This window comes from Poecilia formosa, unplaced genomic scaffold (assembly GCF_000485575.1).
Source record: "Poecilia formosa unplaced genomic scaffold, Poecilia_formosa-5.1.2 Scaffold34, whole genome shotgun sequence".
In the NCBI taxonomy this organism is placed as follows: domain Eukaryota; kingdom Metazoa; phylum Chordata; class Actinopteri; order Cyprinodontiformes; family Poeciliidae; genus Poecilia; species Poecilia formosa.
The window spans coordinates 1,055,800-1,079,024 of NW_006799973.1; the positions used below are offsets into that span (position 1 = coordinate 1,055,800).

The 23,225-nt window shown below is 38.0% G+C and overlaps 1 protein-coding gene and 1 long non-coding RNA gene across 3 annotated transcripts; both read right to left on the reverse strand.

The window, feature by feature from the left end:
- Positions 1-3,871: 3,871 nt before the first annotated feature.
- On the reverse strand, positions 3,872-17,557 carry LOC103136682 (C-Jun-amino-terminal kinase-interacting protein 4). 2 transcript variants are annotated; one of them, XM_007550039.2, is made up of 28 exons: positions 17,426-17,557; positions 15,540-15,918; positions 15,221-15,415; positions 13,993-14,113; positions 12,971-13,041; positions 12,459-12,523; positions 12,053-12,122; positions 11,519-11,685; positions 11,113-11,366; positions 10,745-10,802; positions 10,287-10,439; positions 10,135-10,177; positions 9,902-10,026; positions 9,693-9,746; positions 8,725-8,865; positions 7,988-8,120; positions 7,782-7,868; positions 7,663-7,710; positions 7,409-7,550; positions 7,231-7,273; positions 7,051-7,131; positions 6,863-6,930; positions 6,629-6,777; positions 5,769-5,940; positions 5,494-5,607; positions 5,324-5,422; positions 4,949-5,038; positions 3,872-4,874 (listed from the first exon to the last, which is right to left on the reverse strand). In XM_007550039.2, the coding sequence occupies exons 2-28, from the start codon at positions 15,636-15,638 to the stop codon at positions 4,756-4,758; spliced, it is 2,961 nt and encodes a 986-aa protein (XP_007550101.1). In that variant the 5' UTR covers positions 15,639-15,918; positions 17,426-17,557; the 3' UTR covers positions 3,872-4,755. The 2 variants fall into 2 exon arrangements, with proteins under 2 accessions (XP_007550101.1, XP_016525902.1); XM_016670416.1 differs by lacking the exons at positions 13,993-14,113; positions 15,221-15,415; positions 15,540-15,918; positions 17,426-17,557 and adding an exon at positions 13,121-13,202.
- Positions 17,558-20,220: 2,663 nt separating this feature from the next.
- On the reverse strand, positions 20,221-21,848 carry LOC103136684 (uncharacterized). Its single transcript, XR_476056.2, has 2 exons — positions 21,690-21,848; positions 20,221-20,279 (listed from the first exon to the last, which is right to left on the reverse strand). It is a non-coding gene; the product is annotated as an uncharacterized LOC103136684 (long non-coding RNA).
- Between the last annotated feature and the right edge of the window lie 1,377 nt (positions 21,849-23,225).

Sequence of the window (23,225 nt, forward strand, 5' to 3'; positions counted from 1 at the left end):
CCGAATGACGTCATTTCCGGCTGTTGACTGACGGTTTATATGCTAGTGAGAAAACATTTACGAAAGGTTTTATGTAGTGAGCATTCATATATTTGGATTTAGTTTATTTATACTGAAAGACAAGTCGATAAAAAATGAAACGAGATGAAACACAAATTATGCTTCTTTGGATAAATGTTGCCAAAAAACAACAATGCTGAAGTTAGCATCTGATTTGTAGATTCCGAAGATGTCCTTCAGAGTAAAGGGCTATTTCTCTCTAAAAGTAAAAATCTTACCTTTAACTCGCTATAGATCGAAATCTAAAGATTCAGAACAGTTAAACTCGTACCAAGCGATTTTTATGGTCATTACTGTTCGACGTTTTATTAACTGTAAAAGTTATTCAAATTGTGAAAAAAAAAAAATCTTTTTTTTTTTTTTTTTTGCTTTTAACTTTACCTCTTAAAATAAGTCCAGTTTACCCACGTCTTCTTTCGTTTGAAAAAACAACTTATTAAAGTGTGGCTTGATTTATTTTTGTTCATGTTTATTATAATAAAAGGATCACTTCACAGAAAAAGAGAAGCAAAAACCAGAAACTGCATAATTTCTTATTTTCTGACACCATCTAAATAATCGGTACTAAAACTGACTCACCAAGTTATGTCACTGGCTATAAACGAGTGTTTGCGATACATTGTTCATATTTCATGTTTCATGTCTACCTTTATTTGTTTTATGGTGAAAGAACGAACATGTAGGACAACAACTTTGAGGTGTATGAAACTGCACCTCTTCTAGAGATCGAAGTTAGTCATGAGTTCATGAAATTCTGCGGAATAGTCCTTTAGTGAAGAGCCGAATCAGATGCTAACTTCAACACTCTCAAAAATGTACATTATTTTTCCGCTCTGGCATATTATCGTAAATAATTGTACATTCTTTGACAAGCGTTTACTTAAACGCATTGCTACTAAGTTTGTGTAAAGAATTCAGTGACAATTTCAGAGAGTAAAAGAGGAAGATCCCAGCTGTGCTGTGCCCTTTGTTGTTGGGTAAAACTGCGGGACAGGTTAAACAGGTGACAAGGTGTCAGGTTTCGGCGGCTGGTTTCTCCCACATGCGATACAGAGGCAGACAACATACGACCTTGGTCCAAATTTACTTCTTTAATATCAAACATTCGCCTTCCCAACAAATAGGTAAGTGAATAATCTTTTCTAAAAGCAATTAAAATATTTCAAATGAGGTTTCGTTTTAAGCTTACCTTTCAAAATAATGACTATCAGGATGACTGATGACTATCAGGACAGGTGTGGCAACTGTTTTGGCCAGACCAGAGTAAACATGTCCTAAAATATGGAGTTACGACACATGTCCTGCAGTTTTTATGAACACATTTCTTTTGTATTTTTATCTTTAACTGGTTAATTTTCAGATCATGTAATAATGATGTCTTTCAGTCGCATTTGTAGTTAAAGTTCACCAGAGGAGACATTTGTTGTGAGTTGTTTCTGTATTGACAAGCTCAAACCAAATTAAACCGTTTCCAAATCCAAACTCACTTTTAACTTTAATATATTTTAATCTTGTTTTAATGATTTTTGTGACACAACTACATGTGCCACTGCTTTCCTCATTTTTGGCTAGCTACTTTATGTTATGTTGCATATCTTTGCAATAGGATTTCGCTTTTAAAAGCTCTTCGTTGCTTTATACTGTACAGGAGAGAACCAGGTCAAGGTGCTATAGAAAGGAAAAAAAGAAAAGAAAAAATAAACAAAGCATTAACAACAGGAGTTAGGATCAGTGTGGTACCAGTGATTTTGTTAAAAGTAAATGTGGAATTGTTTCCTTGATGGATAAATGTAGTTTGATTAAAAGCTGGATTCATTTCTTGTTTGTTTACACATCTTCACCAAAGATGTCTAGTGTTGGGGTGCTGTAGGTTTCCAGGATAAGACCACCCATTTTTATACGATGAGCAAGAGGTCACAAGTGTGAACAGCTAACATGGTACACAACACTGTTGTCTAAATGAGCTCTTCCTTCTCTTACAGTGCAGCCATGAGACCGAAGTATGACGGGTTGTCCCATTGTAAGCTCGCTCTGGTGTTTGCCGTGGTGATGGACGTGCTGGGTGTGACGTCGCTGCTGGTAGGCGTCTTCGCTTCCCTAGAGATCCAGGGTGAAGACTTTGGGGATCTGCTGGTGTACTCTGGAGCTCTGTTGGTGCTCTTTTCCATGGCCGGCTGGGTGCTTTGGTATAGCGGCAACATCGAAGGTCTGCATTTACAAAAAGACCCGAGTGGACGTATGGGTTCTGCTATGGACCGACTGGCTCGCTCGGTCAGCCGGAGGATCCGGCTCCCCAGGACGCGCAGCAGTCCCCGTTAAACGGTCGAGGCATCGGCCTGGTTTTGATTCCTGTTGAGCCAACTTACTTGAAACAAAAGCCTAATTCAAGGCTTTTGTCAGTTTTTGATAAAAAAAAAGACCCATCAACCTTTGTTTTTATAAACAGAATATGTATGTTTTGATCAAGTATGCACACATGCACTAGTTTATATAGTCTTTTGATATTAAAACTATATCAATAAATGAGTGTCTTTTCTCAGCTGCCTCGTTAATAATTTATCATCTTTGCTACAGGTATATGTCAATAATTTAAAACATTCTCAAAAAGTTAATTTCAGTAAATCTGTTCAAAAAGTTGTGCTCACATATATTCATTGTAAACAGTGATATATATATATACATTTATTGCTACTTATTTTGATGATCATGGGTCACACTCGATGAAAACCCAAACCCCTTGGGTCAGCTAATGTGTTAAAGAACCACAAGTTGTTTTAATAGTGGCCTCCAGTTTGTCTGCATTGCTGCGTTTGGTGTCCTCGTCTTCCACTTGACGATCCTCTGGAGCAATGGTTCCCAGTCCTGGTCCTCGAGTACGCCTGCCCTGCATCTTTTAGATGTTTCCTTGCTTCCAAACAACTGACTTAAATGTATGGCGGATTAAAAGGTTTCTGCAGCATTTGGTGTTTGCAGAGGCGATCATTTGGATGAAGTTTGCTGGAACAGAGACTCATCTCATCTCAACATGCAGGGCAGGGGTACTTGAGGAACAGGTTTGGTAGTCAGTGCTCTAGATTGGGGTTCAGGTCAGACCAGTTTGCATGTCAATCAAGTATAGCAACATCATGATCATTAAAGCTGGTATTGATGCTTGTGGCAGTCTGGGCAGGCCCAAGGTTCTGCTGGGAAATGAAAACATCCCCATCAAGCTCGTCAGTAAAGGGAAGCGTGCTCTAACAGTTCCTGTAACAGATTTTGGACTTTTTTTTTTTTTTTAATAAGACATACTAGAAAAACACCAGCAGATAGAACCCCAAATCATCTGAGAATCTTCACACTGAGAAAGTGTTTAGTTCATGTTTTCTTCTCTCAAAGTCATAACATTTTTTAAATTTGACTTTGTGCTAAACAATGGGCACAACATGCCTGCAAAATACCCATCACACCAAATGCTTAAGAAACTCTTTTTCAAGAGAGACCTGAAAACAGGCTCTGGTTATCCCTACTGCTTGTGTATCTACTACACTTTTTCCTTCCACTAAACTTTATATTACTACAAAGCAGTCTGAACAGCCAGCTTCCTCTTAGTGGCTTACCCTTTTTGCCAAATGTGTTATTGACACTCTACTGGAAAACAATGTCAAGTCAGTAAATAATAATAATAAAAAAAATCTACATTTAAAGCAGTTGAAAGTAATATTGTAATTTCCATAGTCACCCATTTTTAGACATGCTTTAGCTGGAAGCTATCATCAGAAATAAAGACTTGAAATATACCATTGTGTGTATCGACAAGTTTTACCTCAACTGATTTGGCTTTTTAAATATATTTTAATTTAGTGATATGAATCTGGATACAGCTTTACACAATAACATAAAAAAAATGACCAATGCTGCAAGATTTGATTGAGAACCTATACTTTAGTCTGTCCAAGAAAAAAAAAAAAAAAAGAAAAAAAAAGGAGGCTTCTGTGATACGTTTGCTTAAACTTGTAATGCCACACTAATACTGTACACGACACTTTAAAGAACATCTCTCCCTTATTTTACAAGCACATAAAACACTTTGATTCATTAGGCAAACAACAGGGAAAATAAATAATTTCTTAAAGAGATTCAAGAGAACATTTTACACAGACACATTTATAATGTGCAAGTTGTTGCAATTACTCCACTTGGACTTAAGAGGCAGGATTTGTTACCCGTCCCAGGACATAAGACCACACATCAAGTTCCCAGTTTGAATGCAGCGTCAAAAGATTCTGACATGATTATCAGAATCAACAAACCCGCTTCCAGTGTGCCAGTAAAGTTACGCAAACCAAGATAAACTGAGCTTCATGATCCAAGAATGGAGGATCGTTCTATTGTTCTACTGGAGATCTCAGTGTTTGTGAACCTGAATTCATCGCTTGTGCAAAAGTTTATCAGATTAAAAAAAAATGTTGATAACCGATGAAAAACACAGACTGGGTATAAAAGTCAGATGAAGGCACACAGAAAGACATAATCTAGTCAAACAAACAAGGTACAGGACTTAGAAATATATATCTAAAAAAGAAGGGGAAAAAAATCACATCTTAAAGGCTTTTTGTTGCCACAGTGAGATTTCTGTTCAGATCAGTGCACCGCCGAGAGGAGGCTCTGGTGCTGTTAATGCTCGTTGACATCCAACATGATTCAGGAGATGAACATTCAGAGCGAAGGGTTGGGCACAGAAGGGCCGGGAATCTGCCAGATGATCATGTGACTACGTTCAGACCGCTGGGGCGTCGACTGAGACACCTCCGTTGACTCATCGCTTGCGTCGTCTCCTGAAAAGGTTCGTTTTGTTCAGCGTTTATGGAAGCTGTACTCACTCACCATTTAGTGTTCAAACTGAACTCACCTATTCGGAAGTTGATGTAGCCCTCTCCTCCGCTGAGGATGAGCTGAGCAGTGGTTACTTGGCTGTTGCCAGGAGATATGATCAAACAGCCTGTAAGGACGAGACAGGACGCTCATGTTATAAAAAAAATAATTAACATTTACAGACATTAAAAGTATATTTCTGTCATTAGGTTAGTGAATTTATCGTTTTTATAGTCTGAAAAGTTGATCAGACCCTGTTCTGCTCATATTCCTGAAAATATAACTAGATTTTAATCTGGTGTCATAATTTTAGAACACTCTAGCCTTTAAGATTGCAATAAATTGACAACGTTTATTTAAAGAGAGAAAAGAAAAACGTACTACATTATAGTAACGGCTCTTAATTTCTTACCAGGAGCAGCAATGATGAATCGAACTGCTTGTCTGTGTCCGTGGTACGACAGCTGGACTGATGTAGTGGAGCAGTATGGGATGGAAATATCCTCTGACGCTGTGGACAATTAGTTCCCTTAATACCAGAGCACATTTCTAATGATATTAAATGGAATCATTTTGACATACTTATTGACAGGGGGATGGAGAAAATGGCGCCACCGCCGGTGCCCACCCACAGACGGCCAGAGATGATGGAGAGGGAGGAGATCTGGAGAGGCGACAGCGTCAAGAAGGGCTGACCTGCAACACAAACAGGAATGTGAACAAAAGCCATAAACTAAATTGAGTTGGTCGCAAATTAAAAGAAAACAAACTGATGTCAAATAAATGTAAAACTGTTTCAGTAAAACTAAAACTGAGGAAAAAAAAACCAACAAAAAAAAAAAACACAGTTCAAGCACCTAATGTTTTAGTGACCAAAGATGTGAAGTCGACTTCCTGCAGCGGTCGCCCAGTAGTCCAGTCAAACAGCCTGATGATTGGGTCAAGTCTGCAGGACGTCCAAACCCCACTTCCTCCAGCACACAGGAAGCGGACCTGCTGTTCACTGCGCTCCGATACGGAAAATACTTGCTGGGAAGAAAGATGAGAAACAATGATGGCACGTACAAATACAGCAAGTTTAAATATATATGCACACAGAAGCCAGAAGTGCAAAAGTCTTAAATCATCCTTTGTTTCAAAGATCCTTTCTTGCACTTCGGCTTCTTTTTTCCATCCAGTGCTGAACCTGTTTCTGAGGAATCATCTTAGTTATGAGAGTTTTGGATAACTGCCATGGCTAAAATGATTCCTCAGAAACAAGCTCAGCACCGAATCAATATTACTTCAGACCTTCTAGCTAATCCTGACAGGAAGCCACCCTAATATTGAGCTGGTGTATTCAAAAATGTTTGGAAGATGATCCAAACGTGACGAAATGAAGTTTTTCTTGTGAACCATCAAGTGTGATTATATACCTGAACTGCATGATGGTGTAAATATTTAATTGAATAAAAAAAATATATATATTTATATAAACATTGCTACAGTCCAAGGATGTCATGCATTGTCTAATTTGAATCTTGAAATTAATAATTAAATCAAACAAACGTAATCCAATTATGCAGATGGTTTCAAATTCAAATAAATAATAATGAGATCCTGGTTCTAAGATGATGACTACATTTAAAATTTAAAAATACACTTCACTTAAAAAAAGTTGATACAGGTTTTATAAGACAGTCAGCATTGTATTTTAGCAAACATTTCTGTTTCTCACCTCTACTTTCTTGTCGTCAGTGTCTATGATATGAACTTTGTTCCAGTATCCAACCCACAGACGAGCACCTTTTGCGAGGCAGCAGCGAATGGGCTGCAAAGGGTTTACTCCAAGAGGCATCACGGAGTGCGACTGCAGATTCCATCCGTCTGTGGATACAAACGCACAACATCTCATCGTTTCGGTCACTGAACATTAATACCGTAAAACATGAGAAGCCAATATGCTGATTACCTGAAGTTTGAGAGAAAAATGCCAGAGTACCATCAGCTAAACCAGCAATAACCTGATTGTTGGAGTACCTGTGAAGTTAAGTCAACATAACGTAGACTACTTTTAGTATGGGGGGGGGAGAAATATCTGTGGTCATGTTTTTAAAATCCAATACATGCTAATATGGAAACAGAGCAGATCGTACTCACACTAGTGAATGCACACCCTCTGTGAGGCATACTGACTGCACACATCTCCTCCTTCCTGAAGAAGCCGGATGTACTAGAATACTGCAAAACAAAGACAAGAGATGAAGGAAAGGAGATGGGCATGAGGGTCAAGAAAATGTGTTTCATGAGGAAGAGATCTGCTTTCTCAGCCAATGCTACCTTCCTTCCTGAGTTCCAATCCACACAGTCCCTGCCGAGTTTTCTGACAAAACAAAACCAACCAGAACGTGTCAAAGGAAAACGCCGAGTCATTTCCAAGCGATTTCAGCAAAACGTTAAAATCAATAGAGAAAAAAAATACAACAAAGACGCTGCAGCCATTCGATGCAGGACTGACCTGTGGGGGGTACAGCACAGACACAGAGGGCAGGGGCTGTGGGAGGGAGGCTGAACTGATCCAGGACTGTGTTGGACCGTGCTGGGTCAATCACCGTGATTTCACTGCAGGAGGCAGGACCCGAAACAACCCACACAGAACACTGGCAGGGCAGAACGTGGAAACATGAGCGGCATGAGCAGACCTGTGCTTAGAAGGCGTTAATCATGACCGGGTGGAGAGGAGACATTAGAAGATGCATTAAACAAACTTACTGTGGCTTCTCCTGAGATCTCAGGTGTGACTGCAACAGCACAGTTAAGCTGCACAGGAAAAATGAAGTCAGAAGATAGTTTCTGTCCAAAAGGTGTGATGTTAACATTTGGGAGTTTACCTTGGCGGTGGAGTCCCTTTGATCTAAGAGTCTGAGTTGAACTAAGACAGGCACATCTTTAGGCTCTGGAACGGGCTCACCAGACTCCTGGAGTAATCACATTTAATCCTCATGCATTAGCGCTTGTGTAATTTCCCACAATTTTTAAGCAGCATTAATGGTAGGCAGGTAGGAAGCAAACAGTAAATCGGCAGCCTGAGAAGTACCTGAGTGTTTGCCAGTGGCAAACTCCAACCATGTATCTGTCGCTTTCCTAGAGTTCCCCAAACATGGGAGCGGATGTCCCTGTAGAGTTCCCTCCTCCGGGCGCGTGGTGAAACACCAGCAGGAGCAGCAGATCTGGAGAAAAAGGGTTTTAGCCACTTGACATTTAAAAAGATTTTATTGACTAAAAATGTGGAATAATTGCAGGGATGACACTTTTAAAAGAAAAGTGTGTTTTTTTTATACATTCTCTCTACATTCTGTGGTTGATTAAGGCTGCAAGAGAGATCAAGACTTTCAGCAGACAACAGGAAGGCTAAACAGATTGCAGCAAAGTTGCCGTCAGCCATCTGGAAATCTCTTAAGTAATCCAAAAATCTACATTTCCAAGAAAATAAACACCCAAGCTTCACTGTGCTAATTGTTAATAGTATTTTAGTAAAAATACTAATACTAATAATACCAAATAAGGCATCATTACACTAGAAGATTATTGTATTAATAAATTTGAAAAAAAGAGCAAATATTTTGTACGTCACAATTTACTTAAGTGCTTTATTCCTCTTACAATGTCCACTGCTTGTTCATTAAAACAATTTTAAAAGTAAAAGGTTTAAATTGCACAGGATGTTTAAGATTTTCCTAAAATTTTATGCGAAAGTATAGCTTATGCCCCTTTCCTCAAGAGTGGACATTCACTGTACAAAATAAGTCAGCTAAGAACAGGAAAAGTGCTCACTCAGCCTGGGTTTTATTAATTGATGGAAGCTGTGAAGGCCCCTGAGGAGAGCGGCTCAGTGGTGAGGAAGCTGGCAGAACCAGCGCAGAAGTCGGAGCGGGAACCAGAGGCTCCTTGGACAGGCCAAACAAGCGGTTGAATCTGAATAAACAGAAAATATGAACCAGTTGATAAAATTAATAAGAGTAGCATCGGCATCTATTGCCAAAGTGGTTTCACTTTAGTTTTACTGTAACAAGGCAGCAAATGTTTATTCAACAATTGGTTACAAGTCTGAAAATGAAAGCACTCTGTTGTGTTGCTGCTTAAACTATAAGTCATGTCTTAACAATGAATTTATGCAAGTGTGAGTATTTTTTTTATTTGTTTTGTTTAGGGATGGCCTTGAATTGACAAAAGCAGAAATGTAACACATGAAGCTTTTGTGTTGCATTTGATTTTAGACAAATTGTTCTATAAATAAAAAAAACAATTTAGTAATATTTGGTAATGCCAAATAATTAGACCGTAAAATAAAATGTTTTTGACTAAGAATAAGCTTGGTTGTTTTTACTAAAATAATTACGTTTATGGTGTGATTTGACTAAAGAGTGTTGCATCAAAACATTGTTTATCAAAAGCGTGTCCCTAAGGTACAACTCATCATGTATTAAGCAGAATATTTTATCTCATATTCTGAGCAGCATATTTAACATTTTGCCAAAAACAAAACATGCAGAAAGGCAATGTTTTATTATTGGCATGATTTATGAGTCTGTCAGGTATTGTAGTTTTTCTTTTATTTATATATTTTTTTTATTACCAGTACACATTTACAGCTTGCTTTAATTACTGACCACACACGCAGGCATGGGAGCAAAGTCTCCTTTGCTATTACAGAGCTCAATTCTTCAACTAAACTGTAATTTATGTGAATTATGGGTAAGAAAACTGTTTAAATAAATAGATAAATAGGCAATTGTACTTACTTTTTCCAAACACTTGATTTTTTGTCCTCTGTAAGCTTCTCCACCTTTGTTGCTCTAGGAAAAAAACAAACAATAAAAAAAGAATCCAGTGCAAGGGGAAGAAATCAATATAATACATATGCAAATAGCTTTAGGAAATTACTAAAACTACCTTATCGTCTGACTGTGTCTCAGNAAAAAAAAAAAAAGAATGAAGAGACTAAAACTACCTTATCGTCTGACTGTGTCTCAGAGCCTCCTGCAGCTCAAACAGACGCTGCTTGTACTGGTTCTTCTCCATGACCACACGAGCCATTTCAGAGCGAGAGAACGGACGCATGGATGTGCATCCATTCTGAAGGAAAGTATGGATTTAATATTTGATTTAAAAAGGTCAGAATTCACAGTCAATAGTTAGTAAATTCAAAAAACAATTCTTCTTAAAACCGGAATAACTCCTTACGTCAGGATCCTCAGGGCGGCATGTTTCCAGTTCTCTCCGTAGTCTACGACAAGCAGTGATCAAAGAGGATAAGGATATTTTCAGATGAAAAGGAAAGAAAAAAAATGTGGCTGTTTTGAGATCAATCAAATATGTAGAAATGCATTCCACACCTCTTGATTTCCTCTTCCTTCTCCTTTAGCCGTCCCTCTACATGCGCCACAGTTTCCTGAAGAGTCGCCACTTCCAGGGCGAGGGCAGAACGATCGTCAGTCAGCTCAACCACCCGGGATATCAGCGCCTTACGAGCAGCTTCAACTGACTCACTGTAGACAGAATATTCCTATTTTTTCCCCCCATACTTATGAAAGCAAATTTGATGCTTACAAGACTGCTTAAGAAAACAGGAAATAGGTTGTCATTTTTTCTGCTCTATACATCTGCGTACACGCACCCCTAACGTTCTTCTTAATGTACAGTAAATTTACACACTTCCCTTCTGTTCTGTGTAACTAGTGTATATACAGAAGCAACAAACCCACATGTCAGGAAACCTGAAAATACACTTTAAAAAAAAAAAAACACTAGTAGGCCACAGCGAACAAAAACCGCATGTAAATGTAAGACTCACTGGAGGACTTTCAGTTCCTCCAACTGGGCGAGAATCTCCTCAAACTGGTCTGCGCTGCCTAAACAGAGAAAAGAAGCAGAACATTTTGTCTAAAAACACTTGCTGGCGATAGCAAGTAGTGGCATGACTTTAATCTATGTTTTCATGACCAAGACGTAAACAGTTAAACTGTGTAAAAGCACTTTAATAGGAATTAAAAACTCTGTTACCAAGATTGAGCCAATGCCACAATCTCTGTAACGGGGAGGGGTGAGGGGGAAGAAACTTTTTTTTGTTAGCTTTATTTATTTCCGTTATCATGAACTCAAAAAAAAAAATTAAAATAACTGGGGGAGATATCACAATAGCATCGATGAAAGTTCACTTACCTCTGATGCTGGCCCCTCGGTCTACACTCTCCAAATAATCTCGACTCAGTCCTGACAGTTCGGAGAATACAGAGTCTGTGTTGCGGAGGTCCCACTCGATGCAGTCCTCTTCATCCACCTCCTCTCCATCCTTCTGGTTATTTTCTTCCACCTCGTCTCCTTTCACTTCTCCCACCTGAAGCTCATCCATGTTCCTCAACTCGTCCTCCAGTTCATCCGTTAGTGGCTCATCGGTTTTAGATTTGTCAGGGGTGCTGAATGGGAAGTCAAATCATGAAGAGCCAGATGTTCTCAAAACAAATCGGTAAGCTGAAGTGAACTCTGCCTTAGTAAATAATTACAGTCACTCACAAGCTCTCCATCCAAATCCCAGAAGTTTATCAGCCAATTTATGGTGTAGGATTACCTTGCTTTCACACTGCTGTGAAACTGTGTGAGCTCAGGCGTGGCGCTTATGATGTCGGCGACGAACTGATCCGTCGCAGGATTTTCAGCAACAAACACTTTTTCTTCCTTGGCTTCTAGAGCTTTCAGAGTTGGTGGGCCAGAGTTTGAGTGTGGTCTCTGAATAATCTGCAAAAAAACAAAAAAAACAACAAGAAACACCGATTTAGCTCATAAGAATGGAGTAAAACAAAAAGATACTTTTCAAAATATTTACACCCTTTTGCTTTAACACCCCTAAATAAAGAGAAGCACAACTTGAGAAGTTCCCAAATTAGTAAACCTAGTCGCCCTTTGTGAACTTTAGTCTTAGTAAAAATCCAGCTGTTCTCTGAAGGCCTTAGAGGTTTGTTAGAGAACATTACACAAAACAGGTGAGGACAAACATTTTAAAACCTTACTGAGCTGGAGTTATTTTTCCAAAAATAAAATGGGTAAAGATGTTCGATTTCAGACTTGCAGCTGTAGCCGCACTGAAAAAAAAAGTCATACTCACTTTTTCGTTAACACTGGATCCGGATAACGCTTGAGATGGGAATTCTGTGTTCTTGGGACGCACGTGGTTCCTAAGTCCGAACATGTAGAGTAGATGTTACAAAAAAACTCCTTCTTAAGAAACAGAAATAATCATCTTATGATTCACGACTCATTTACAGCATCTACAACCAGACCTAACCATTTACAAGACTCTTTCCTACTGTTAATATTTTAGGAGGAAAATAGGGGCACCGTTACAGTCCAGGCAGAAACAACAGGCTGGTTTGATACTTAGAAAAGCTCAATAATCTTGGAACCTTCATGTGGGTCACACAAAAATCTTCCACCATGGATAATTTATAGTTTTCCTGCATGGGAAACTGAGCAGAATAAGTAAGAGTTTCAAAAGCAGAGCTGTAAATAACCTTAAAGGAGAATCCCTTTCAGACTCCTTCCTTTTCTCCAGAAGTTCTCGATACGAGTTAGTCAACTAAAGGAGAGATAATGAATGACGTTAGAAACAACACATACATTTTCCTTAACGGGGGATAAAAATGGTACCATGTTAAACTGAACTGAAGGTAAACAAAGTAAACAAAAGAGAAAAATGATATCTTATCAGTATTATTTATCTGGGGCAGAATGTTATTTTGATAACCTAAAATATAAGATTAGTAACTTTTCTGGTATAAAAAATATTTAAAATGATGTTCATGCAACTTCACAGACATACTTTTATCCTTTATCTTATCCAATTTGATCTGTTGCACATTTCATTTTACTAAAATGTTTAAAAACTGAAACCAGCTCAAGTCTGAACAACAATCTGTACAAATCCCTAGGATCTCCGCAATGGCATTAAATTTTAGTCTTTAATTATTGCTTACACACTTCTGTTCAGAATTGAGAATGTTTGGGCTGCAGAGGAGTATCTGACCTTGTTGTGAGCATTTCTCAGTGTACTCAGCTCTCTGGAAAGGTTCGTCTTTTGCTCCTCCAAGGCCATCACTGCAAGGAAACAGAAGACTCTGTTAGGACATCTTTCAAGTCAAAATAAATGGAGATACGGTCTAAATGTGTGGTTTACCACTAATTTTCAACCGATTTGCATTTTATCCCTGCAGGGCCACAGAGAAACAGGAGTTCATTCCAGCAGTCAACGGACAACAGGGAAACCGCACACACACACACGCGCGCGCACACACACACACACACACACGCGCGCGCGCGCGCACACACACACACACCCACCCCTGAGGGCAATTTAGGCCAATTAAACCAACCTGCATGACTTTGGAAGAAACCAGAGAACTGATAGTGTGTGTGTCAAGAGGAGCGCAGGAATATTAAAGGAGCTGGAGGATGTCCTGTCAGGCCCTGGGTGTGTTCCTCGTGTCTCGATGATAGGGCAAGGTGAAAAGATGGAAGCCCTTTCTTACCAAAAGTCTTGCAGAAAATGTGTTACACATTATGTGTTGAAACTGATGTTGAACTTTTATCCATAATTCTAAATAGTATATTTGGTGCAAAAAAAAACAACAAACAAACAAAACAAAAACACATTTCCCAAAGAGCACAGAGAGGCATAGTGATGGCAGCATCATGCTTTGCAGCTGCTTTTCATCTGCTGGAACTGGGCTAGGTAAAGAGAACTGTGAATAGTTTCAAACACGAGTCACTGTTCGTACAAAACGTTCAAACTTCTGGTAGAAAGCTACAGACGTAGAAGAACCTCAACTTCCCTCTGTCAATGGATGCACAAACCTGTACAAAAAATGTTTCAGGTTTTTTTTTTTTTCCTCTGAGCTGCATGAATTATAAATCAATGACTAGCTTAGTCTTTGTTTTTTACTACATAAAGACAGGAATTTTTATAGCCTGTGTGGAAAAATTAAAACTGATAAACTCTGGAAATATGGATTTACTTAAATGTATATTATTTACTACTCAGAAACTCACATTGATCAGCTTGTTGTCTTGCTTTCTTCTCCAGATCTCTCTCCCGCATCTCTCTATCCTTTTCTCTTCCCCTCATGGCTCGCCTCTCTTGTTCGAATTGATCGTCCAGTTCTAGATATTTCTAAAAGAAACAAATATTTAACAGCTCAGGGATATAGAAAAGTTCATTTTTTTTGGATTAAAAAAATATCTTATACACAGTTGAATCCAGAAGTTTACCTACACAGAATAAAAAGACACAAGCCTTTTTGTTTCACTGCCTGAACTTAAATCAGACCAAACTTCTCTTGTTTTAGGTAAGTTAGCATTAAAAAAATTTTAATGCCACAACCATGAGAGAAAGAAAGTCAGAATTATTTATCTCTCCAAGATTAGAAGTCTACATGCATTTCTTCAGGATTTGATAGCAATACCTTTGAACTGAATGACTTGGGTGTTTGTTTCTCAAGCTTCTCACAATAATTTGTTGGAGTTCTGGTCCATTCCTCCAGACAGAACTGGTGGAACTGGGTCAGGCTTGTAGGTCACCTCGTTCTCCCACAAATTCTCTCTAGGATTGAAGTCAGGCTTTTGTGGTGGCCATGCCAAAACATTGACTTTATTGTCCTTAAGCCACTTTATGACCACATAGTTGCAAACTATGCTTAAGGTTATCCCTTTAGTTACAGAGTGGCCTTTCAGCCCATGTTAGTACAGGACATGTTTCACTGTCCAAAATGACTCCAGATTGAGTCACACTCTTCACAAAGTCATAAGATTTTCTTCTTGGGGAGATTTGCACATTTCAGACTAAAACACTTGACTTTCCCCATCACATCAAAGAAGAAAGCATTGTGTTTCAGATGTGTTAACTCAGAGATAGTAATCATTCTGTATGTAAACTTATTTTTTTTAGACATTAAATAAATCGGACATATTCTTTCCTTCATTATTGTGGCATCTAGCAAATAGAAATAATTTTAGTGATCCTAACTGATCTAAAACAAGAGAAACTTGGTCTGATTTAACTTCATACAGTGAAAAAAAAGAGAGAAGTAAATCCGTCTTTTTATTCGGTGTATAAACTTCTGGTTTTACCTGTATGTACATTTTATGCAAGTTGGTGGTAATCTGTTGCAGTTTAAAAATGCTACACGCCTTTGCCAGGAATCAGGACACTTGAATATGAGAAGTTTCATTTCCCAGCTAAATGAATCAATATGCTACTTCATGCTGGATCAGTTCTCACCTCCTGACTTTCCTTCCTCAGAGCTTTCTCTGCTTGGTATCTCTCCAGCAGCTCCTCTCGCTCAGCTTTCTCCCTCTCTACCTCCTCCTCCCTTTCCCTCAGCTGGGCCTTGCAGTTAGCCAGCCCCTCCAAGACCCACACGAATGTGGGCACCAGGGACTCCACCACACCTTCACCATGAGTCTCAATAACATTCTATGGAAGGTTAAAGCAGCAGAAAGGGAGCCCAGGTGTTTCACCACATCCAAATAATATTTTTACACACATTTACACTGAAGTGCTCAGAGGTAGAAGAAAAAAAAAAAAACCCAATACTTACTTGTAGTTCTGCATAAAGTTTTCCTGCCTCCTCACTCACAATGTTTGGATCCAGCTCCACCTCCCCCGTTCCACACAGCACTTTCTCGCTGTAGTCCATCGGCTTCTTCGTTTTTGAAATTCGGTATAATTTACTGCAAAACCGTCCTCCAGATTTGAGGCCAACAGTAATTTCTTACAATTCTGTGGCAAACATGCTGGAGTGGACTTCCTTACCAACTAATAAAACTAGTCTAGCTAGCTCTCTGACATTTCTGTTAACACTGGCACCACCCATTTTTCACAGCATTAGGTTTGTTTGCAGACCAGCAAATGGAGCATCCTCTCAGAGGCCTGCAAGCAAACTCTGCATGATAGCTGAATGAGTTTCAGAGTCCATCCTGAAAAAAACAAAAAACATAAAGTGATTAGTACTTTTCTTTATATTATAACTTGTAAATAATAAGTCTCTAGTTTCATGACCACCAGACAGTTAGAATGCTTGTATTTTACTACCATTTTAATTTCTGTTTTACTTTATCTCGTAAATACCTAAGTCCCGTTTGGTAAAATAAATTACAGCAATTTTTTTTCAAACAATATTATTAGAGATGATTTGTCTTTTATAAAGCAAGAGAACATGCAAACTCAATGCATAAAGATTTCAGGCTGGGATTCGAACCCAGGACCTTCATCATGCAAGGCAATGGTGTCCTCCTCACAGCAGGTCTGTCAAAGGAATTACGGGTTCATCAGGGGTCCTAATCTTTCGTGGTTCATGAGAGTCTGCTGGTATATCGAGATTAGGCCCAAAATCTGAGAGTAGGACAGTAGCATGTAGTCTTCGGAAATGTATTAGCAGCGTGTTTAATTATGCCTGAGAATTTAGTTTTTTGCTGGGTAATTTTGCATTTATTTTCATAATTTAACAAAAATACCAAACAACACAGAGACATAAACTGATATACCTTGCTTAAAGTACATAGCGACAAAATGGGTGGGTCTGAACTGAGAAAAATGATGGCACTGAAGGTGTTGGGAAACTGAGGACTTGCTATTTACAGTTGAATTATAGGGCAAACCTGGCAAGCAAGGGCATGATGGACAGCCTAAACAATAATTTGTGTTACTTTTTTTAATTAACACGCTCATCCCTATTATTATTATTATTATCATTCTTTGTAACATTTATGATAGAAATATACTACACACCAGCTTCTTTGAGAGGATTTAATTTTGTAGAGGTCATGTAAAGCACTGACTGTAGAACATGAGAAATTTATCCTCTTTACGCTTAGGATCTACTGCATGCCAAGTTGTTAGCCAATAGCTCTGATTAGACACGGTTTTTCATGGATTCAGAAACTAATTGATGCAAAGGATGAAATAAAGAAGGCAATATTCCCTAAATAAATTCATGAATATAGGCCGATTACATTTTGAGTTTAATGTTGACAAAGATGAAGGATTTATGCAGTTTTGAATTAAAACTCAGTAGCATAACTAAAAAAAAGGACAGGAATCATTTTTAAGAAACCATAAACGTAAATCAACCAACGAATGGGATTTGTGTAACTATAAAAAGCCAACTCAATTATCATGCCTTCTTCTGTGAAATATAGCCACAAACAGATTTCAGAACTTTACAAGATTAATTTTAAATGCAAATAGATCAGCAACAGGTTGCATCCAGCAAAAGACTCATGTTATTAACATTATTAGTTATTAAAATAAGAGCATAAATAAGTCCAGTCTGAATTGTCTTATGTCTTGCCAGCCTGTATAAATAAATAAAGTGACTGACAGTGGACACCTTGAAGACCGTTGGCAGCAAGTTTACAAAGTTGTCAGTTGGCCAGAAAACTAGCCGAATGGCTATCATGCTCACTCGTCTAGCAACAAACTTACCTCCACCGACGATTCTGGGTTGATTTTTACTCTACAACCGAATATCACTCAGCTGTTTCGTGCGTTTTCGTCGGAGACGTTATCAATTTCTGAAACCAGTTTAAAGAAGGGGGTTGTTGTCCAATTTTTGACGTGCGCAGACATGTCTTCTGACTGTCCAATCAGAGCCCCGACAATGTGGACCGTATCCAATGGGATTGGAAAAGGGGCGGGATATGTGTAGTTTTGTTTTCGGAAAGAAAAAAAAGGTTTCCTGAAACTTGAACGGTGACACGTGACTTGAGGAGTTAACAGCGGGTTGTCAGGTGATCCTGGTGAAGCCTTCCCAAGCCTCATACCTGCTGAAATACCTTACATGCATGAGAATAAACGAGTTTTCCCGTGTCGTGTTGAATTGGAAAATGTTGGGACTGAGAACGGCGCTGGTGGAAATATTCAGGTGTGAGCAATTTTGAATGTGTGTCTCAGTAAACAGTTCTGTAGCGTTATTTTTGCAAAATGTTCAACATTACAATACACTTAAAGTCTCTATAAAAGAATTTAGCAAAAGATATATTACTATAGATATAGAATGTGAAGAAACATTCACTGCAAATTAGAAGATGAAGTTTGCTTTTCCTCCAGCAGGGGGAGATACCAACGCATTTTTTATCTGAATCTCCTTGCTGCATGTTACTTCTAACTTCTGCTTTTTGCCATGATATAAAAGATGAAAGATATTTAATTTTCAGAAATTCATTATATAGAAGTATTATCTTTATATTGGTTTAACAATTATTTTCCTTTTAAAGAGAAAGTCAGAACTGTTTCTAATTAAATATTTGTTTCTTTTAGTGACAGAATATATTATCTTGACTTTAATATGCAAACTTTTTACAGAAAGAATTTACTTAATTAAACAAAGTTTTACTACTGTTAATTATATTTACCGATAAGCTGATAATTTGATTTTTGTTTTAAAAATCAATCACTATCATTGATTAGATGTACAGTCCCACAGACCATTTGCCTCCCTCAGTCCTGTGGGGTTGCTGTGCATTGCTCCAAATCGCCATATTCAAACCCATCCACATAAGTTCTTTAAGTAATGCTAAGGTTAAGAATTTAAACATCACAATCTACATATTAAATGAATGCTAAAGACCTCACTTATACCTTCATTCTGACATTTTACTGTGTTACATCATTCGTACATGCTTTGACAAATTCATACTGTTCATTATACATTACATTATAACATCTTCATTCTTTTTTTGGTCTCTATACTGATACATAAGCTTTTGTATTGTAAAAAAAAATGTAACCAATGACTAAAAATGTGCAACTCAGAAGAAATATTCTTTAAAACTTTATAAACCTAAACATAATGAAATATAAAAAAAGAACATTGTTTTAGACAGACAAATAAAGATCTTAAAGCAAATGTAAAAACAAACTAACATATCAGATAATTCATTGCCTACTCCATATTTGGCGCGATTGTTGTTGAGAACATTTTACATGTGACATTTCCAAACACAACATAGCTGGCATTCTCACAAGGAAGAAGAAGAACTGTTTTAAGTTTATAACACACTAGAATTCGAGTTTGCAGCAGGAAGTGCTTAAAGTCTTACACAACAAAATGTAACACTGCATCCTGAATTAAGATACCATCATATTGTGAGATAGGACTAAACACAAATTCTAACTATTTTATTCAATGCAAATAACAAATCCTTTTATGCATTAAAAGATTTTATATTTTCTGTTTAAAATTACCTTAAAGTGAAGAAAATTAAAATCGAGTAAAATAAATGTATATGTTTAATTAGTATGAAAGCAGTGCAGCTATATTGAGGTGTCATCAGCAGTTAAGTTATTATTTTAGGTGCAGCCTCAACAAATCGGTATTACCGTTCTGCACAATGTTTTCATGGGAATTGGCCGCCACTGTGATGTGCACAGCATAAGCGAATGGCTTTGCAATGTTGTTGGCAAATTAAACTCACTTAAGAACTCTGGACTATATTTAATCGTCTCTTTTAATCTAAAATACTTAAATTGGCCAAAGCAAAAGTTCCTAGAAATGTGCTGAGATTCATAAAACCTCTATAAAGTTTATCAGAACAACAAAAGAGTATAGTTTTGTATTTATTTTGACCTCCCAGTGAGATAAGTGTAGAAACTGGTGGGCGAAGGCAGAGCTGCCTACATGACCAAACAGGAAGTGTGGTGTGCTGTTAATGTGGGTTAAAAATGCTCCAGATTTGGAGCAGGAAAATTACTGTTTGTACATTTCTTATACTCAATCCTGTACGGAGGAATTTGATAAGCTCACAACAATTTCCGCCATAGTGCTGCTTTATACAGTGACTTTTTTTATAACTTCACCTTCCCCAACCAAAACTTGGTTTCCTTCCCTTTTTTCTTCTCGTCTGATACCTCTCTTCTTCTTCGTCAGGAGGTGAAACATGAGCACGCTGGCCATCACCAAAAAACTGAGCACAAGTATCACCAGCCCAAACCCCAGCAAGGTCGAGGTCCTGTCTTTAAGCTGAGCCAGCTGGTCCCAGAGCCCCACGGCCAAGCAGCTCAATCCGATGAGAGTTCCCCAAAATCCGAAGGCCAGGATGCAGGACCTACAAGAGAGTTCAACGCCCCCAGTCACCACAGTGATGCCCGCCACCGAGACCACTCCACTTGAAAAGGTAACAGTTTCAGGCTGACATTGGTAGGAGACGGTTGGAGGTGTATCTGGTAAAGCTGAAGGATCGAGGGTCTCCATCTTGGCTGCCATGGCAGGTGTTTTTTTATTTTTTTTATCAATTTCAAGGCAGATGAGAGGGATCTCACTGTAACCTCTTCTTCTGTCCTGCACATATTTCACAAAGCAGAGGCATGTAAAAAACAACTTCTTATCCACTTATCTTTTTTCAATTTCTGCTTACATTTCTTCAAACTGTTCTTTACATGACTTGGTAAGATGCAAATGGGAACATAACTTCTTTCAATCTTCTATGTGGGCCATATTTGTGAAATGCCCAATTGATATCTGTCCTTTTGGCAGACTCTTCTACCTGAACAATGGATCTCTGCAGCTCCTCCTGAGATACCACGGCTGCTTTTTTGATTAATGCTCTTACACTAACTTGAAGTTTTTATTTTGCCTTTATTTTACCAGGAAATTGTTTGGGATCAAATCCGTTTTTCAAAAGAAACCTGCCTGAAAGGTACACTGGTGTACAGTATACATAATAAAATAAATAAAAAAAAGTTCAATCCAGTTTTGCAGCACTGTTCCTACTAAGCCGATGGATCAAACTATCTTTGAGACGTCCGAATTGTGGGATATGTTTTTTTTATAACCTAGTTCTGCTTTAAACTTCTTCACAACTACATACCTGCTGTGTTCCTTGGTCTCCATAATGGATACCAAGGTATCCATTATGGATATATACAAAGTCCTGAGTTGTATACTAAAGTATACAAATCAGGACTCATTTAGCCAAATAGAGGACTTCTGGAGGTAACTGGTTGCACTGGATTTTTTTAAGGGTATCACACTAAAAAGCTCTGAATTCAAATATTTGTCAAAAATCTGAAAACCTTGAGTCATTTTCCTTCCAGTACACATCTAAAAATTACTTTGTGTTGGTTCATCGCATCAAATTACAATAAATTAAATGATGTTTGGTTATAACAAGATATGAAAGGCCTAAGAGGTGTCAATACTTTTGGAAGACACTGTAAGTACATATTATTGTTTGCTTTCACAGTTTGAGAGTTATAGCTCTTCCTTAAAGCTATAATATGCATTTTAAATAGAAGAGAAAATGTTTAAAGTAAATTAATAATATGAAGTAGATTGTTATTCTGCTGCTTTTGTAACATTTGTTGAGAAGGTGGACAAACATTTTTGGCATTCTTCAGAAATCTTGGAACTCAACTAACATTTACATTTTTGGTAGATTTAAAAAAAAAAAATACGATAACAAGAAGAAAACGTCTTGAGCTTTAATTGAGGTCTGATGCTAGTTAATTAATAAAAATGCAAACACTTAAATGTCGAAATATTAATACTGGCATACATTTTCTTGATGTATTGGTTTAAGTTGCATCTCTTTACATCTGATCTAGAGAAGTGTGAGTTAATTCATCTGGAAACTCAAATTTTTTTTAGTTTATTATTCCATAATCCAGACCCAAAATAATAAAAAAAAAAATAATAATCTTAAGCAAACAGCTAAGTTTTATAGTCCATAAAAAGCTCATCTCTACTTACTTCAGTGTTGAACTGGGAGTGGAGAAGTCAGTGGAAGCTACGCGGTAAAGTTCCCATATAATTAACACTAAAAATACTTTTAATATATAGTCTACTAATAAATGAAAGCCTGCGGTTGCTGCTGCTGATGTTCTCTCTCCACCAGGGGATGTAGAAATGGGAGGCCCCAAGTCTGCACAAATATTCCCTGCTTGGGTTCTTGGACAAAACTGTGGACAAAGTAATCAAGATTGTAGCTGTAGTTTGTTTATTCCTCTCCTTCCTTGTTTTGCTAGGAAGCTCTCGTCTGTCATTACCTGTCATTATGACCCATTAACAGATATTTATCTAGAAACAACTCCCTTCCTCTTTTTCTTTTTCTTTCAGCTTAAGATATGAGTCAGGTCCAACCAAGGCATTGTATTGGTTAAGAAAGAAGTTTTCTTTTCCCAAAGCATTGTCCAGCTCAGCATTCACACTCTGCCACTTACGCCAATAGTTGTGACGTACAGATATTCCAACAATACATCTAAAACGCCTCTGAAGTGTTAAGGGAGAAGGGGGTTCTGGATAAGATTTTCTTTTCAAAATTCCATTTGTTCCCATTATTAGTTTAAGTCAAATCTAAGCAGTTTTAAGTAGGATCAAATTTACACGTTTTAATGTGATTTACAACTACAGGGAAATAAAGAGAAATGTGTCAGAGTTAGGTGGACAAGATCATCATACTAAATGAATGTGTTTGGTATAATGATCAAACTTATTCTTTGGTATATGTTTGGTATATTATGTGTATAGCAAAAGCAGGTTACGATATAATAAATAAAGAAATGTAACAATAAGTTTTCTCCCGACCCCACTGAGGGACAAGGGTGTTCAGAAAATGGATGGATGGATGAACAATAAGTTTTTTACATCAACATATATCATAAGTCATTTTATGTTGTACTTGGCACTGTTTGAGCTGTGGACACTCACAGATGTTGTCATTTTCTAAAAAAATGTCTTTGCATGTGGAATGACCACACATGCAAAGCGTTTGAGCAGCTTAAAGGCAGGCACCACAACCAACAGCATGGAGTAGCTGTTGTGTTGCACTATGGGATTTGTAGTTAATTTGTAGCTCATGTGAGCTATATAACTGACTGTTAGGTCATTAGGATATATGAAATGATCTTGCTTGCCAGACGTCCACAAGCCTTAACCTCTACTTATGTAAGTCTTATTTGATGGGGATGGAAAAAAAACATACTTCACCAAAGACTAACATGGTGCACCAATGTTCCAGTAATGTTTTGTTCATATATATATATAGCTGACTGTATAGCTCAGTGGGTAGACACCAGTCTACCACCCGGGAGACCGGGGTTCGAATCCGGGCTGGGGCGAGTACAACAGTGCAATTGAGCTATGCAGTGTGGGTCCTTAGGCAAGACGCTTGGAGCTATATAGCCTACCTCATACCATGAGAGACATTGATATGCATAACATGCCGGCTCAGACGTCGCCCGTCAGGTGCTGGGGAACCAGAGCACCTTGATGAAAAATGGGCTACTG

What these genes read in the sequence shown, in the direction of transcription:
- LOC103136682 (XM_007550039.2), bottom strand. Translation starts at nt 15,638, where the DNA reads ATGGACTACAGCGAGAAAGTGCTGTGTGGAACGGGGGAGGTGGAGCTG. An exon ending in TGAGGAAGGAAAGTCAGGAG is followed by an intron (nt 14,114 to 15,220) that starts GTGAGAACTGAT and finishes TGTTTCTTTTAG; the next exon opens with AAATATCTAGAACTGGACGA. An exon ending in GCCGCCCTGAGGATCCTGAC is followed by an intron (nt 10,027 to 10,134) that starts GTAAGGAGTTAT and finishes ACTTTCCTTCAG; the next exon opens with AATGGATGCACATCCATGCG.